The sequence below is a fragment of the Alligator mississippiensis genome, chromosome 15 (assembly GCF_030867095.1).
Source record: "Alligator mississippiensis isolate rAllMis1 chromosome 15, rAllMis1, whole genome shotgun sequence".
NCBI classification, from domain to species: Eukaryota; Metazoa; Chordata; order Crocodylia; family Alligatoridae; genus Alligator; species Alligator mississippiensis.
The window spans coordinates 23,598,228-23,614,159 of record NC_081838.1 but is presented as its reverse complement, the minus strand read 5'-3'; the positions used below and the strand labels follow the sequence as shown (position 1 = coordinate 23,614,159).

The 15,932-nt window shown below is 61.4% G+C and overlaps 1 protein-coding gene across 1 annotated transcript; it reads right to left on the bottom strand.

Moving 5' to 3' along the window:
* Window positions 1-1,207: 1,207 nt before the first annotated feature.
* Window positions 1,208-13,434, bottom strand: LOC132245537 (mucin-3B-like). The gene is made up of 17 exons (XM_059718112.1): window positions 13,274-13,434; window positions 12,483-12,581; window positions 11,559-11,657; window positions 10,305-10,403; window positions 9,274-9,479; window positions 8,034-8,147; window positions 6,084-7,706; window positions 5,200-5,388; window positions 4,612-4,727; window positions 4,471-4,529; window positions 3,629-3,780; window positions 2,804-2,872; window positions 2,559-2,724; window positions 2,190-2,339; window positions 1,947-2,047; window positions 1,515-1,573; window positions 1,208-1,246 (listed from the first exon to the last, which is right to left on the bottom strand). The coding sequence occupies exons 1-17, from the start codon at window positions 13,432-13,434 to the stop codon at window positions 1,208-1,210; spliced, it is 3,501 nt and encodes a 1,166-aa protein (XP_059574095.1).
* Between the last annotated feature and the right edge of the window lie 2,498 nt (window positions 13,435-15,932).

Genomic DNA, 15,932 nt, shown 5'->3' with positions numbered 1-15,932 from the left:
CTCTGTATCCTGATGGGGGCAGGAGCTGGATGACACGGGGACTTCATTCCACAGCCCCCAGGGACACAGAGAAGCACATCCGGAGTTCTCCTGGGGAGGAAAGCCAGGTACCATAATTGCCAGCATACAACATGCACTCCCCCCCCCCCCAAAAAAAAAATCAGCAGCAATTGGGGTGCAAGTATTAAGCCTTATGCCCTGCCAAGGAGAGAAGCCTGTGACTCTGATTCTCCTCCTCCCCCACCCTTGGCAGCAGTATTACTATCCAGGCAGCAGAGGGTGTCCATTGACTCCTTGCTCTTCACTCCAGAGGCTTTAATGACCCTCTCTCCTTCCCCACAGTCCTGGTTCATCAAGCAACCTTTTATTCTCAGGACTGTTCCGTTGTCTTGGTCACTTTTTCTAGCTCTTTTCTAGCTTGTAGCCCCCAATCCATCTTCAGTAGCATTTAGGCATTCAGCTTAAGTTAAGCACTGTCTGTGCTCTGTGCAACCACAACTCCATGAGGGCCTTTTATTTTTCCTTCATCATGCCTTTCAAAATCAAGGTGTGTGGCGTAATCATGGCATGTGTGTGAGATAATATGACACTAGGCGTATTGTATGCAAGATGGTATGGTGCTAAGCGTGTTGTACATTAGAAGATATTGTGTTAAACATGTAAGTGAGACGATACAGTGCAAGACGTGCTGTATGTGGGACAATACGGTGTTAGGCGTGAGGTATGTGTGACAGTATGGTGCTTGGTGTCGTGTACATGAGATGATACAGTGCTAGATGTGATGTATGCAGGACAATACAGAGCTAGACTTGTTGTATGTGAGATGATACAGCGCTAGGCGTGTTGTACGTGAGATGTTACGGTGCTATTGCGCTAGCAGAGTCCTTCTGAGCTGGGAACAGCCCGCAGCCTGGGCGTGGGGTCTATGCCGTCCTCGCAGCATTCAAGCCCCCCCCAGCGGGCAAATGGATCTGTGACCTCACTTCTTAATTCACGCCCGTGGGAGCCAGGGAGGGATCATGGGTAGCTTCCAGTCCAGGCCAGGGCTGGATAAGGCGGTTCTTTGTTCTTTGAGGCAGCAGAGCAAGAGCGTGTTCCCTCTGGAGCCCTCGGGGCTGGGAGGGATTCTTCTCCCCCCCAGTTCCACATGGCCTGTGGCTGCCCGGTAGTTCAAGGTCAGCGTTGGGGGCAGCTGGAGTCGTGGTGCTCACAGCTGGCTGATGTTCACCGGCCGCTGGATATGCACCTGTGAGGGGAGAGGCCATGAGCAGGGGGGCCACTGTAATGCAGCACCTACCTCACACTGCCGATGTGAGACCCGCGCCTGCTTTCAGAGCGTGAGAGATTTCTCCTGGCAGCCCAGACGTGGGCTTCAGTCCCCAGGATGCGGGTGGGGGGAGGTGAGTGTGGTATGTGGGTAAGTATGGTAAGGAGTTGCCCCTGGGGGTCTCCTGTAGCATGTTTCCCCCCCACCACCACCCAGGAGAGTGGGGGGCTGAGGACGTGGCACATACCGGCTGGGAGGTGTCCACAGATTGCAGATCCACGTGGAAGGACCCACTGCTCTCGGAGTCTGTGGGGGCGGGAAGGGTCAAGAAGGCCGAGGGGGCAGGTGGGGGTCAGGATGGTACCCCCTGGAGAGGGGCAGCCAGGACTTCTGGAGCTCACGGAGAACTCAGGTGTCCGGGCCCCCAACTCCAACTCCCTTCCCCTCCCAGATAACCCAGGTGTCCAGGCTCCCAGCCCCCGCTGCTCCCATCCCCCGGCTCTCCCCCACCTCCCAGAGAAGCCAGGCATCCGGGCTCCAAACCTCCCTGCCTTCCCAAAGCTGGGAGAAAGCCCTGGGGTCTCCCAACACCTCCTGGAGGTCCCCACGTGGGTTCTCCAGCCCCCAAGGCCAGGTCATGCCCTCCTCCCTGCCCTTGACCCCAGCCCGCAGACGTTACCATCAGTGGGTCCCAGGTTGCGCAGTGTGAAGGTGCCTGGCACTGAGCACATGTCATCGTTGTCCTCGTACATGTGCTGCTCTCTCCAGCTCTCTTCATGTCTGTGGGGACCCCCAGGAGCTGTTGTCAGTGCCTGGGACCCCACTGCCCTCCTGGAACCAGGGAGGAACCCAGGCATCCAGGCCCCCAGCCCCCATGGCCCTCCCAGAGCTGGACAGGACCCAGGAGACCAGATGCCAGTACCTTTTCCTGCGGGCCCTGATGAAGAAGGCGGTGAGGACGAGGACGAGGAGGGTCAGGACAGCGAGGGGCACCCCCAGCCCCAGTGCAAACTTGTTGATGGGCCTCTGGCAGTTTGCCTGCGGATACCAGTAGACCACAGGGTCCAAGCAGCTGCGGGGAGGGAGGCACCAGGGATTAGAGGGGTCCCTATCCCACTGCTCTGCTTTCTGCTCCCAGCCCTATCACCCCTGCCCCTTCCATTGCTTGCAGCCCCCAGCCATCTACCTCCTGCCCCATCCCTTGTTCTGCTTTCCACCCCCTTCCCCATCTGTTGCTCTGATTTCTGTCCTCTGCCCCATGGGCTGTTCTGCCCCCTGCCCGGGCACTCACAAGCACTGGGGGCCCTGGCGTGTGACCTGGCAGGCACCGTGGTGGCAGTTGAGGTGGTCGGAGGTGTTGCGGTGGCAGCGGGACACGCACAGGAGTTTGTTCTCGGACACCAGCAGAGGCATGTAATAGGCGCTGAAATTGGCTGGGACGCGGTTCCTGCAGAAAGCTGTAGGGGGCGACGGGTGAGGGGTGGCCACTGGGGATCCATAGGAGGGTTGGGGTGGGGCCTGGGGGGGGTTACTCACCTGTGCTATTGACCTCCTCCACAGTGGTTTTGCCCACGAAGGTGCTTGAGGCATTGAAGCAGAGAGTTGCTGGTGGGGAGAGGGGGAGAGACTGGGTATTTGTTCAGTCCTGGGCAGGAAGGGGTTAACCCAACCCCGGGGGGCAGCCCCACCCCTTTCTGTGTCAGCATTCCCCCCCCCCCCCAAGCAGCCAGGCTGGTTGCCTGGGCAACGTGGGATGGTGGATGGCCTGGGGTGGCCCAAATAATCTCCCCCATGTGTGCTCACACAGGCATCTGCCACCTGGCAGCCCCTGAGCCCTCCGGCCAGCCCCGCCTTCACCTTGACACCTTCATCTGGTCCCGGGTCCCAGCCATTCAGCTGCACCCATAGCCAGACACCTCCACAACCATCCATCCATCTCTCCATCCATCCACTTGCACAAGGATCCATCCATTGTGCATCCATGCATCCATCCATCCCCACAAGGATCCATCTGTCCGTCTGTCTGTCCATCCCCCAGCATTCCCTTATCTATCTTTGCATCCATCCAGACACTGTCTCTGTCACTTCCTCTTTCCCAGTCTCCATCCCAAGCATCCCTGTGTCTGTCCATCCTGATGCTCACCCTTCTCCCCACTGTCCCTCCAGTCCTTGCCCCATCCATCCAGCCTACCCACTCCCACCTTCTATCCCCTGTGTCACTGCTTCTTCTTTGACCCTAGAGCATCTGAGTGACCCCCAAGGTCAAGGTTTTCCACCTTATTGCCAAGGGAACTAGGTGAAATCTCTCTCCCCCCACAGCCCTGGCCTTGCCTAGCCCCTGTGCCATGCCCCCAGACTCACTATTCTGGATGTGGCAGTTCTGGCCCTCAGACTCTGCCGCTGCCTTCACGGCTGTGACCAGCTCCTCAGTGATGTTGTTCAAGCTTGTGTTCAGCTTGGAGTTGATGGGTAGAACCAGCATGACCTCGTAGTCCACCACGATGCTGCCCTTCCTGTTAGAAGAGACCCAGTGTTTCAGAGGCTGCGCGGCTGCCTAGGGTGGAGGTTACCGTGGACTGGGTTCATCCAGCCTGCATCTTCATCCACCACCCTGGGCATTATGGGTGCCAAAGATCCAGGACAGGGGGCTTTCCCAGGCTCCTCCTTGGCTGTGGAGTTGGCTGGCTACCTCCCTGCCTGAGCTCATCCTGCAATGTGGGAGGTGAAGATTCGTGCTCCTTGCCTGCAGGTGTCTGGCTAAAAGGAATCTGATGAACCAGTTGGCCAGAAAGTTGGCTAGCCAATAAGCCAGCCAATCAATCAGCCACACAACCAGGCAATCAACCAGCCAGACAATCAAACAGCTTGCCAATCAACCAACCAGCCAATCAACTAGCCAGCTGTTCAATTAACCAGCTGGTCAACCAACCAGCCAGCCAAGAACCAGCTGGCCAGGCAATAAACTACCCAGCCAGCAAGCCAGCCAGCCTGGCCATTAACCAGCCAGTCAAACAGTCAGCTGGCTCATCAACCAGCCAACCAATCACCCAGCTAGCCAATTAATCAGCCAGCCAGCCAATTAATCAGCCAGCCAGCCAATCAACCATTTGGGGACAGATGTGTTGTGTGATCTGGAGGTTCCCTACATCATCCGCACCCCCTTCTCTGACCCCGAGATGTGCCCGTGCATTGTTGATACTCACTTCAGGCCAAGGATCTTCACTCCCAGGTAGCCTTTGATGTCTTTGTAGACCTGGGCCATCTGAAGGGCAGAGGCAGAGGGTGACACCAGGGAGAGGGGGATGGGACCCCACACTACCCCTGCCCCAAGCTGCTGGTCTCACCTTCTCTGTGAACTCTCTGGCAAAGACCTTGTAGGCTGTGGACATGCTGTCCTGGAGGTCTTTGGTGAAGTTGCGGTTCGTGATCTTGGTCTGGACCTCCACTGTGGCATTGACCTCTGGGGCAGGGATTGTGCCAAGTGAGGCCGGGTGCTACTTCCCCCCACTTCCCAGCTCCTCTGGAACACTCCACACCTGGGATCAGGGTGTCTCATAGCTGTCAGACCCCCTTCATTAGTGAAGGCATCATTAAGGGTGCTGGGATGGTGGTTGCCACCAGTTTGCTAGGAAGGGACTCAGGTGACTGAGCTGGTGCAGCTGGGGTTAGCACAGGGTGGGGCCTGGGGACCAGCACACCTGGATTCTCTCCAGCTGTGGGAGGGGAGTGGGGTCTGGGGATCTTGTGGGGGGCGGGCTGGAAGCTCAGTTGCCTGGGTTCCTGCCTGATTTGTGCCTGTTCCAGACAATTCTATGTAGAGTTGCTGGGGGGCCCCGGCCCCAGGCAGAAGCAGCCCCAGGTTCAGGACTCCTGCCTGGTGGGTGACAGGGGATGTCAGGACCCTGGGGGGAGACAGGGGGACATGTACTCACCGGGCTTGACCTCAATGGTCTCCTTGGTGAACTCACACTCGGGGCCCTGGAAGCTGGGGGGGCAGAGGCACTCATCGATGCTCCAGGTGCCCCCATTCTGGCAGACAGGGTTCTCACACAAGGGGCCATAGAAGCCCCCAGGGCAGAGGCACTTGTTGCCGTCACTGGTGCCACCGTTCAGGCATATGACTGTGCGGGACAAGCCAATACTCCCCGTGAGTCTGAGCTGCTATGCCACCCTAGGCCCCGCCTGCCAGCCCCACTCCCGGGGGTGTCTTGTAGGTAAGAAGATATGGTACTTAGTAAGCTTCTCCCAGGCCCATGCCATGACTCCCTTTGGAGGCCAGGACTTGCAGAGGGCCTAAGTGCTCTGAAAGGCTCATGGGAGGCATCAGATCCCCCCCATTCTGGTCTCAGGGAGGCTTTTCTGCAGCTGAACCCCTTGCAATATCTTCACATACCCTTGTGCTCACAGAGCACAAGGCCACTCTTGAAGACCCTGATGGGGCAGAAAGTGGTCCCTGCTGTTACACCCCAGGGTCTTGGGAACATGCAGTGGGCATGCCCATACCAATGCAGTAACTCTAGACCTAGCTTTGTAAGCAGACCTCATAAGAAGTCCCAAAGTGGGACCAAGGACCAGCCCAAAAGCCTGGCGGGGGGGAAGGGCAGTGATCACAGGAAGGGTCCCAACAGTCTGGCGCTGGCAGAGAATGGGCACTCACCTGAGCCTGGGGCAGTTGTAGTTGTTGTGGTGGTGGTGCTTGTGGTAGTTGTGGTGGTGGGGGTGGTGGGGGTAGTTGTGGTGGTAGAGGTGGGGGTGGTAGTGGTGGCGGTAGTTGTGGTGGTGGGGGTAGTTGTGGTGGTGGTAGTGGTGGGGGTACTTGTGGTGGTAGTGGTGGGGGTGGTAGTGGTGGCGGTAGTTGTGGTGGTTGTGGTGGTAGGGATAGTTGTGATGGTGATAGTGGTAGGGGTAGTTGTGGTGGGAGAGGCAGTTGTGGAAGTTATAGTGGTGGGATTGGTGGTGGTGGGACTACTGGTGGTGGTGATTGTGCTGGTCAGAGTAGTGGTGGGGGTACTTGTGGGGATAGGTGTGCTGGGGGTAGTGGTTGGGGCAGTTGTTATGGTCGTTGTGCTGGCAAGGGTAGTGGCAGTGATTGTGGTGGAGGGGGTGATAGGGGTGGTCAGGGTAATGGTAATGCTAGGGGAGGTCATGGTGCTAGCACTGCCAGTGGGAATGGGTTTTGTGCTCAGGGTGGCTGTGGTCATAGGCTCTGTGGTGCTGGTCGCAGACATGTTTGTGGGCCCTGAGGAGGTCCAGAGAGTTGTGGCCGTGGGCTGTGAGATGGTGCCAGAAGATGTGGCAGTGAGCTCTGACGAGGTCCCGGTAGCTGTGGCCATGGTCTCTGAGGAGGCACCAGTTGTTCTGGCTGTGGGCCATGTGTACGTCCCAGGAGCTGTGGGCATGGTCCCTGGGGAGGTGCTGGTCAGTATGGCTGCAGTCCCTGTGGAGATGGTGGTCGACGTGGCCATGGTCCCTGTGGAGGTGTCAGTCGGTGGTGTTGTGGGCCCTGTGGATGTGCCGGTAGCTGTGGCTGTGGGCCTTGTGGAAGTGCCGGTCGGTGTCACCGTGGGCCCTGTGGAAGTGCCAGTAGTTGCGGCCACAGGCTCTGTGAAGGTGCTGGTCGGCTCTGTGGAGGTGCCTGTGGAGGTGCCGATCGGTGTCACCGTGGGCCCTGTGGACGTGCCAGTAGCTGTGGCCACGGGCTCTGTGGAGGTGCTAGTAGCTGTAGACATGGGAACTGTGGAGGAGCCTGCAGAGGTGGCGGTACCTGTGGTCTTGGTGTCTGTGGAGGTGCCGGTCAGTGTCACTGTGAGCCCTGTGGACGTGCCAGTCGCTGTGGCCATGAGGCCAGTGGAGGTTGCTGCATCTGTGGTCTTGGTGTCTGTGGAGGTGCCGGTTGGTGTCACAGCAGGCCCTGTGGAGGTGCCGGTAGCTGTGGCCATGGGCTCTGTTGAGGTGCTTGTAGCTGTGGCTGTGGGCCCTGTGGAAATGCCGGTTGGTGTCACCGTGCACCCTGTAGAAGTGCCAGTAGCTGTGGCCACGGGCTCTGTGGAGGTGACAGTAGCTGTGGACATGGGAAGTGTGGAGGTGCCGGTCGGCCCTGCGGAGGTGCCCGCGGAGGTGGCGGTACCTGTGGTCTTGGTGTCTGTGAAGGTGCCCGTTGGTGTAACCGTGGGCCCTGTGGACGTGCCTGTAGCTGTGGCGGTGGGCTCTGTTGAAGTGCTGGTAGACGTACCTGTGGGCCGTGTGGAAATGCCGGTTGGTGTCACCATGGGCCCTGTGGAGGTGCCGGTAGCTGTGGCCGCAGGACCTGTTGGGGTTTTGGTCGGCCCTGCGGAGATGCCTGTGGAGGTGCCGAAACCTGTGGTCTTGGTGTCTGTGGAGGTGCCAGTTGGTGTGACCAAGGGCCCTGTTGAAGTGCTGGTCGGTGTCACCGTGGGCCCTGTGGAGGTTCCGGTAGCTGTGGCTGTAGGCCCTGTGGAGGTGCTGGTCAACCCTGCGGAGGTGCCTGTGGAGGTGCCGGTAGCTGTGGCTGTGGGCCCTGTGGAGTTGCCAGTTGGTGTAACCGTCAGCCCTATGGAGGTGTTGGAAGCCATGGCCGTGGGACCTGTGGAGGTGCTGGTCGGCCCTGCGGAGGTGCCTGTGGAGGTGCCGTTCGCTGTCACCGTAGGCCCTGTGGAAGTGGCAGTAGCTGTGGCCACGGGCTCTGTGGAGGTGCTACTAGCTGTGGACATGGAAACTGTGGAGGTGCCTACAGAGGTGGCGGTACCTGTGGTCTTGGTGTCTGTGTAGGTGCCAGTCAGTGTCACTAGGGGCCCAGTGGAGGTGACGGTAGCTGTGGCTGTGGGCTCTGTTGAGGTGCTGATAGCTGTGGCTGTGGGGCCTGTGGAGGTGCCGGTAGCTGTGGCCGTGGGACCTGTGGAGGTGCTGGTCGGCCCTGTGGAGGTGTCTGCGGAGGTGCCGGTAGCTGTGGCCTTGGTGTCTGTGGAGGTGCCGGTCAGTGTCACCGTGGGCCCTGTAGAAGTGCCAGTAGCTGTGGCCACGGGCTCTGTGGAGGTGACAGTAGCTGTGGACATGGGAAGTGTGGAGGTGCCGATCGGCCCTGCGGAGGTGCCCGCGGACGTGGCGGTACCTGTGGTCTTGGTGTCTGTGAAGGTGCCAGTTGGTGTAACCGTGGGCCCTGTGGACGTGCCAGTAGCTGTGGCCATGGGGCCAGTGGAGGTGGCTGTATCTGTGGTCTTGGTGTCTGTGGAGGTGCCGGTCGGTGTCACCGTGGGCCCTGTGGAAGTGCCAGTAGCTGTGGCCATGGGGCCAGTGGAGGTGGCTGTATCTGTGGTCTTGGTGTCTGTGGAGGTGCCAGTCGGTGTCAACGTGGGCCCTGTGGAAGTGGCAGTAGCTGTGGCCACGGGCTCTGTGGAGGTGCTACTAGCTGTGGACATGGGAACTGTGGAGGTGCCTGCAGAGGTGGCTGTATCTGTGGTCTTCGTGTCTGTGAAGGTGCCAGTCGGTTTCACTGTGGGCCCAGTGGAGGTGCCGGTAGCTGTGGCCGTGGGACCTGTGGAGGTGCTGGTTGGCCCTGGGGAGGTGGCTGTGGAGGTGGCTGTATCTGTGGTCTTGGTGTCTGTGGAGGAGCCAGTCGGTGTCACCGTGGGCCCTGTGGAAGTGCCAGTAGCTGTGGCCATGGGGCCAGTGGAGGTGGCTGTATCTGTGGTCTTGGTGTCTGTGGAGGTGCCGGTTGGTGTCACAGCGGGCCCTGTGGAGGTGTCAGTAGCTGTGGCTGTAGGCTCTGTCGAGGTGCTGGTAGCTCTGGCTGTGGGCCCTGTGGAGGTGCTGGTCGGCCCTGTGGAGATGCCTGTGGAGGTGCCGGTAGCTGTGGCTGTAGGCTCTGTCGAGGTGCCAATAGCTGTGGGTGTCGGCCCTGTGGAGGTGCTGGTTGGTGTCACCGTGGGCCCAGTGGAGGTGCCGGGAGCTGTGGCCGTTGGCTCTGTGAAGGTGCTAGTCAGCCCTGCGGAGGTGCCTGTGGACGTGCCGGTAGCTGTGGTTGTAGGCTTTGTTGGGGTGCTGGTAGCTGTGGCTGTGGGCCCTGTTGAGGTGCTGGTCGGCCCTTCGGAGGTGCCTGCGGAGGTGCCGAAAGCTGTGGTCTTGGTGTCTGTGGAGGTGCCAGTTGGTGTGACCAAGGGCCCTGTTGAAGTGCTGGTCGGTGTCACCGTGGGCCCTGTGGAGGTTCCGGTAGCTGTGGCTGTAGGCCCTGTGGAGGTGCTGGTCAACCCTGCGGAGGTGCCTGTGGAGGTGCCGGTAGCTGTGGCTGTGGGCCCTGTGGAGTTGCCAGTTGGTGTAACCGTCAGCCCTATGGAGGTGTTGGAAGCCATGGCCGTGGGACCTGTGGAGGTGCTGGTTGGCCCTGGGGAGGTGGTTGTGGAGGTGGCTGTATCTGTGGTCTTGGTGTCTGTGGAGGTGCCGGTCGGTGTCACTGTGGGCCCAGTGGAGGTCCCGGTAGCTGTGGCTGTGGAACCTGTGGAGGTGCTGGTTGGCCCTGGGGAGGTGGTTGTGGAGGTGGCTGTATCTGTGGTCTTGGTGTCTGTGGAGGTGCCAGTCGGTGTCACCGTGGGCCCTGTGGAAGTGCCAGTAGCAGTGGCCACGGGCTCTGTGGAGGTGACAGTAGCTGTGGACATGGGAAGTGTGGAGGTGCCGGTCGGCCCTGCGGAGGTGCCCGCGGAGGTGGCGGTACCTGTGGTCTTGGTGTCTGTGAAGGTGCCAGTTGGTGTAACCGTGGGCCCTGTGGACGTGCCAGTAGCTGTGGCCATGGGGCCAGTGGAGGTGGCTGCATCTGTGGTCTTGGTGTCTGTGGAGGTGCCGGTTGGTGTCACAGGGGGCCCTGTGGAGGTGCTGGTAGCTGTGGCTGTAGGCTCTGTCGAGGTGCCAGTAGCTGTGGGTGTTGGCCCTGCGGAGGTGCTGGTTGGTGTCACCGTGGGCCCAGTGGAGGTGCCGGGAGCTGTGGCCGTTGGCTCTGTGAAGGTGCTAGTCAGCCCTGCGGAGGTGCCTGTGGACGTGCCGGTAGCTGTGGTTGTAGGCTCTGTTGAGGTGCTGGTAGCTTTGGCTGTGGGCCCTCTGGAGGTGCCGGTCGGTGTCACCGTGGGCCCTGTGGAGGTTCCGGTAGCTGTGGCTGTAGGCCCTGTGGAGGTGCTGGTCAACCCTGCGGAGGTGCCTGTGGAGATGCCGGTAGCTGTGGCTGTGGGCCCTGTGGAGTTGCCAGTTGGAGTAACCGTAAGCCCTATGGAGGTGTTGGAAGCCATGGCCGTGGGACCTGTGGAGGTGCTGGTCGGCCCTGCGGAGGTGCCTGTGGAGGTGCCGTTCGGTGTCACCGTGGGCCCTGTGGAAGTGGAAGTACCTGTGGCCACGGGCTCTGTGGAGGTGACAGTAGCTGTGGACATGGGAAGTGTGGAGGTGCCGGTTGGTGTCACAGCGGGCCCTGTGGAGGTGTCAGTAGCTGTGGCTGTAGGCTCTGTCGAGGTGCTGGTAGCTCTGGCTGTGGGCCCTGTGGAGGTGCTGGTCGGCCCTGTGGAGATGCCTGTGGAGGTGCCGGTAGCTGTGGCTGTAGGCTCTGTCGAGGTGCCAGTAGCTGTGGGTGTCGGCCCTGTGGAGGTGCTGGTTGGTGTCACCGTGGGCCCAGTGGAGGTGCCGGGAGCTGTGGCCGTTGGCTCTGTGAAGGTGCTAGTCAGCCCTGCGGAGGTGCCTGTGGACGTGCCGGTAGCTGTGGTTGTAGGCTCTGTTGGGGTGCTGGTAGCTGTGGCCGTGGGCCCTGTTGAAGTGCCGGTCGGTGTCACTGTGGGCCCTGTGGAGGTGCCGGTAGCTGTGGCCGTGGGACCTGTTGAGGTGCTGGTCGGCCCTTCGGAGGTGCCTGCGGAGGTGCCGAAAGCTGTGGTCTTGGTGTCTGTGGAGGTGCCAGTTGGTGTGACCAAGGGCCCTGTTGAAGTGCTGGTCGGTGTCACCGTGGGCCCTGTGGAGGTTCCGGTAGCTGTGGCTGTAGGCCCTGTGGAGGTGCTGGTTGGCCCTGGGGAGGTGGTTGTGGAGGTGGCTGTATCTGTGGTCTTGGTGTCTGTGGAGGTGCCGGTTGGTGTCACAGGGGGCCCTGTGGAGTTGCTGGTAGCTGTGGCTGTAGGCTCTGTAGAGGTGCCAGTAGCTGTGGGTGTTGGCCCTGCGGAGGTGCTGGTTGGTGTCACCGTGGGCCCAGTGGAGGTGCCGGGAGCTGTGGCCGTTGGCTCTGTGAAGGTGCTAGTCAGCCCTGCGGAGGTGCCTGTGGACGTGCCGGTAGCTGTGGTTGTAGGCTCTGTTGAGGTGCTGGTAGCTTTGGCCGTGGGCCCTGTTGAAGTGCCGGTCGGTGTCACCGTGGGCCCTGTGGAGGTTCCGGTAGCTGTGGCTGTAGGCCCTGTGGAGGTGCTGGTCAACCCTGCGGAGGTGCCTGTGGAGACGCCGGTAGCTGTGGCTGTGGGCCCTGTGGAGTTGCCAGTTGGTGTAACCGTAAGCCCTATGGAGGTGTTGGAAGCCATGGCCGTGGGACCTGTGGAGGTGCTGGTTGGCCCTGGGGAGGTGGTTGTGGAGGTGGCTGTATCTGTGGTGTTGGTGTCTGTGGAGGTGCCGGTCGGTGTCACTGTGGGCCCAGTGGAGGTCCCGGTAGCTGTGGCTGTGGAACCTGTGGAGGTGCTGGTTGGCCCTGGGGAGGTGGTTGTGGAGGTGGCTGTATCTGTGGTCTTGGTGTCTGTGGAGGTGCCAGTCGGTGTCACCGTGGGCCCTGTGGAAGTGCCAGTAGCAGTGGCCACGGGCTCTGTGGAGGTGACAGTAGCTGTGGACATGGGAAGTGTGGAGGTGCCGGTCGGCCCTGCGGAGGTGCCCGCGGAGGTGGCGGTACCTGTGGTCTTGGTGTCTGTGAAGGTGCCAGTTGGTGTAACCGTGGGCCCTGTGGACGTGCCAGTAGCTGTGGCCATGGGGCCAGTGGAGGTGGCTGCATCTGTGGTCTTGGTGTCTGTGGAGGTGCCGGTTGGTGTCACAGGGGGCCCTGTGGAGGTGCTGGTAGCTGTGGCTGTAGGCTCTGTCGAGGTGCCAGTAGCTGTGGGTGTTGGCCCTGCGGAGGTGCTGGTTGGTGTCACCGTGGGCCCAGTGGAGGTGCCGGGAGCTGTGGCCGTTGGCTCTGTGAAGGTGTTAGTCAGCCCTGCGGAGGTGCCTGTGGACGTGCCGGTAGCTGTGGTTGTAGGCTCTGTTGAGGTGCTGGTAGCTTTGGCCGTGGGCCCTGTTGAAGTGCCGGTCGGTGTCACCGTGGGCCCTGTGGAGGTTCCGGTAGCTGTGGCTGTAGGCCCTGTGGAGGTGCTGGTCAACCCTGCGGAGGTGCCTGTGGAGATGCCGGTAGCTGTGGCTGTGGGCCCTGTGGAGTTGCCAGTTGGTGTAACCGTAAGCCCTATGGAGGTGTTGGAAGCCATGGCCGTGGGACCTGTGGAGGTGCTGGTTGGCCCTGGGGAGGTGGTTGTGGAGGTGGCTGTATCTGTGGTCTTGGTGTCTGTGGAGGTGCCGGTCGGTGTCACTGTGGGCCCAGTGGAGGTCCCGGTAGCTGTGGCTGTGGAACCTGTGGAGGTGCTGGTTGGCCCTGGGGAGGTGGTTGTGGAGGTGGCTGTATCTGTGGTCTTGGTGTCTGTGGAGGTGCCAGTCGGTGTCACCGTGGGCCCTGTGGAAGTGCCAGTAGCAGTGGCCACGGGCTCTGTGGAGGTGACAGTAGCTGTGGACATGGGAAGTGTGGAGGTGCCGGTCGGCCCTGCGGAGGTGCCCGCGGAGGTGGCGGTACCTTTGGTCTTGGTGTCTGTGAAGGTGCCAGTTGGTGTAACCGTGGGCCCTGTGGACGTGCCAGTAGCTGTGGCCATGGGGACAGTGGAGGTGGCTGCATCTGTGGTCTTGGTGTCTGTGGAGGTGCCAGTCGGTGTCACCGTGGGCCCTGTGGAAGTGCCAGTAGCAGTGGCCACGGGCTCTGTGGAGGTGACAGTAGCTGTGGACATGGGAAGTGTGGAGGTGCCGGTCGGCCCTGCGGAGGTGCCCGCGGAGGTGGCGGTACCTGTGGTCTTGGTGTCTGTGAAGGTGCCAGTTGGTGTAACCGTGGGCCCTGTGGACGTGCCAGTAGCTGTGGCCATGGGGCCAGTGGAGGTGGCTGCATCTGTGGTCTTGGTGTCTGTGGAGGTGCCGGTTGGTGTCACAGGGGGCCCTGTGGAGGTGCTGGTAGCTGTGGCTGTAGGCTCTGTCGAGGTGCCAGTAGCTGTGGGTGTTGGCCCTGCGGAGGTGCTGGTTGGTGTCACCGTGGGCCCAGTGGAGGTGCCGGGAGCTGTGGCCGTTGGCTCTGTGAAGGTGCTAGTCAGCTCTGCGGAGGTGCCTGTGGACGTGCCGGTAGCTGTGGTTGTAGGCTCTGTTGAGGTGCTGGTAGCTTTGGCCGTGGGCCCTGTTGAAGTGCCGGTCGGTGTCACCGTGGGCCCTGTGGAGGTTCCGGTAGCTGTGGCTGTAGGCCCTGTGGAGGTGCTGGTCAACCCTGCGGAGGTGCCTGTAGAGATGCCGGTAGCTGTGGCTGTGGGCCCTGTGGAGTTGCCAGTTGGTGTAACCGTAAGCCCTATGGAGGTGTTGGAAGCCATGGCCGTGGGACCTGTGGAGGTGCTGGTCGGCCCTGCGGAGGTGCCTGTGGAGGTGCCGTTCGGTGTTACCGTGGGCCCTGTGGAAGTGGCAGTAGCTGTGGCCACGGTCTCTGTGGAGGTGACAGTAGCTGTGGACATGGGAAGTGTGGAGGTGCCGGTTGGTGTCACAGCGGGCCCTGTGGAGGTGTCAGTAGCTGTGGCTGTAGGCTCTGTCGAGGTGCTGGTAGCTCTGGCTGTGGGCCCTGTGGAGGTGCTGGTCGGCCCTGTGGAGATGCCTGTGGAGGTGCCGGTAGCTGTGGCTGTAGGCTCTGTCGAGGTGCCAGTAGCTGTGGGTGTCGGCCCTGTGGAGGTCCTGGTTGGTGTCACCGTGGGCCCAGTGGAGGTGCCGGGAGCTGTGGCCGTTGGCTCTGTGAAGGTGCTAGTCAGCCCTGCGGAGGTGCCTGTGGACGTGCCGGTAGCTGTGGTTGTAGGCTCTGTTGGGGTGCTGGTAGCTGTGGCCGTGGGCCCTGTTGAAGTGCCGGTCGGTGTCACCGTGGGCCCTGTGGAGGTGCCGGTAGCTGTGGCCGTGGGACCTGTTGAGGTGCTGGTCGGCCCTTCGGAGGTGCCTGCGGAGGTGCCGAAAGCTGTGGTCTTGGTGTCTGTGGAGGTGCCAGTTGGTGTGACCAAGGGCCCTGTTGAAGTGCTGGTCGGTGTCACCGTGGACCCTGTGGAGGTTCCGGTAGCTGTGGCTGTAGGCCCTGTGGAGGTGCTGGTCAACCCTGCGGAGGTGCCTGTGGAGGTGCCGGTAGCTGTGGCTGTGGGCCCTGTGGAGTTGCCAGTTGGTGTAACCGTCAGCCCTATGGAGGTGTTGGAAGCCATGGCCGTGGGACCTGTGGAGGTGCTGGTTGGCCCTGGGGAGGTGGTTGTGGAGGTGGCTGTATCTGTGGTGTTGGTGTCTGTGGAGGTGCCGGTCGGTGTCACTGTGGGCCCAGTCGAGGTCCCGGTAGCTGTGGCTGTGGAACCTGTGGAGGTGCTGGTTGGCCCTGGGGAGGTGGTTGTGGAGGTGGCTGTATCTGTGGTCTTGGTGTCTGTGGAGGTGCCAGTCGGTGTCACCGTGGGCCCTGTGGAAGTGCCAGTAGCAGTGGCCACGGGCTCTGTGGAGGTGACAGTAGCTGTGGACATGGGAAGTGTGGAGGTGCCGGTCGGCCCTGCGGAGGTGCCCGCGGAGGTGGCGGTACCTGTGGTCTTGGTGTCTGTGAAGGTGCCAGTTGGTGTAACCGTGGGCCCTGTGGACGTGCCAGTAGCTGTGGCCATGGGGCCAGTGGAGGTGGCTGCATCTGTGGTCTTGGTGTCTGTGGAGGTGCCGGTTGGTGTCACAGGGGGCCCTGTGGAGGTGCTGGTAGCTGTGGCTGTAGGCTCTGTCGAGGTGCCAGTAGCTGTGGGTGTTGGCCCTGTGGAGCTGCTGGTTGGTGTCACCGTGGGCCCAGTGGAGGTGCCGGGAGCTGTGGCCGTTGGCTCTGTGAAGGTGCTAGTCAGCCCTGCGGAGGTGCCTGTGGACGTGCCGGTAGCTGTGGTTGTAGGCTCTGTTGAGGTGCTGGTAGCTTTGGCCGTGGGCCCTGTGGAGGTGCCGGTCGGTGTCACCGTGGGCCCTGTGGAGGTTCCGGTAGCTGTGGCTGTAGGCCCTGTGGAGGTGCTGGTCAACCCTGCGGAGGTGCCTGTGGAGATGCCGGTAGCTGTGGCTGTGGGCCCTGTGGAGTTGCCAGTTGGTGTAACCGTAAGCCCTATGGAGGTGTTGGAAGCCATGGCCGTGGGACCTGTGGAGGTGCTGGTCGGCCCTGCGGAGGTGCCTGTGGAGGTGCCGTTCGGTGTCACCGTGGGCCCTGTGGAAGTGGCAGTAGCTGTGGCCACGGGCTCTGTGGAGGTGGCAGTAGCTGTGGACATGGGAAGTGTGGAGGTGCCGGTTGGTGTCACAGCGGGCCCTGTGGAGGTGTCAGTAGCTGTGGCTGTAGGCTCTGTCGAGGTGCTGGTAG

Excerpts from the sequence above, each read along its gene's own strand:
- LOC132245537 (XM_059718112.1), bottom strand. The coding sequence starts at position 13,434 with ATGGCCACAGCTACTGGCACGTCCACAGGGCCCACGGTTACACCAACT. Across the intron at positions 8,148-9,273 it reads GCACGTCCACAGGCACCTCC|GCCCCACAGCCACAGCTATC; the intron begins GCAGGGCTGACT and ends GCACCTCCACAG. Across the intron at positions 2,873-3,628 it reads GAACTGCCACATCCAGAATA|CAACTCTCTGCTTCAATGCC; the intron begins GTGAGTCTGGGG and ends TCTCCCCACCAG.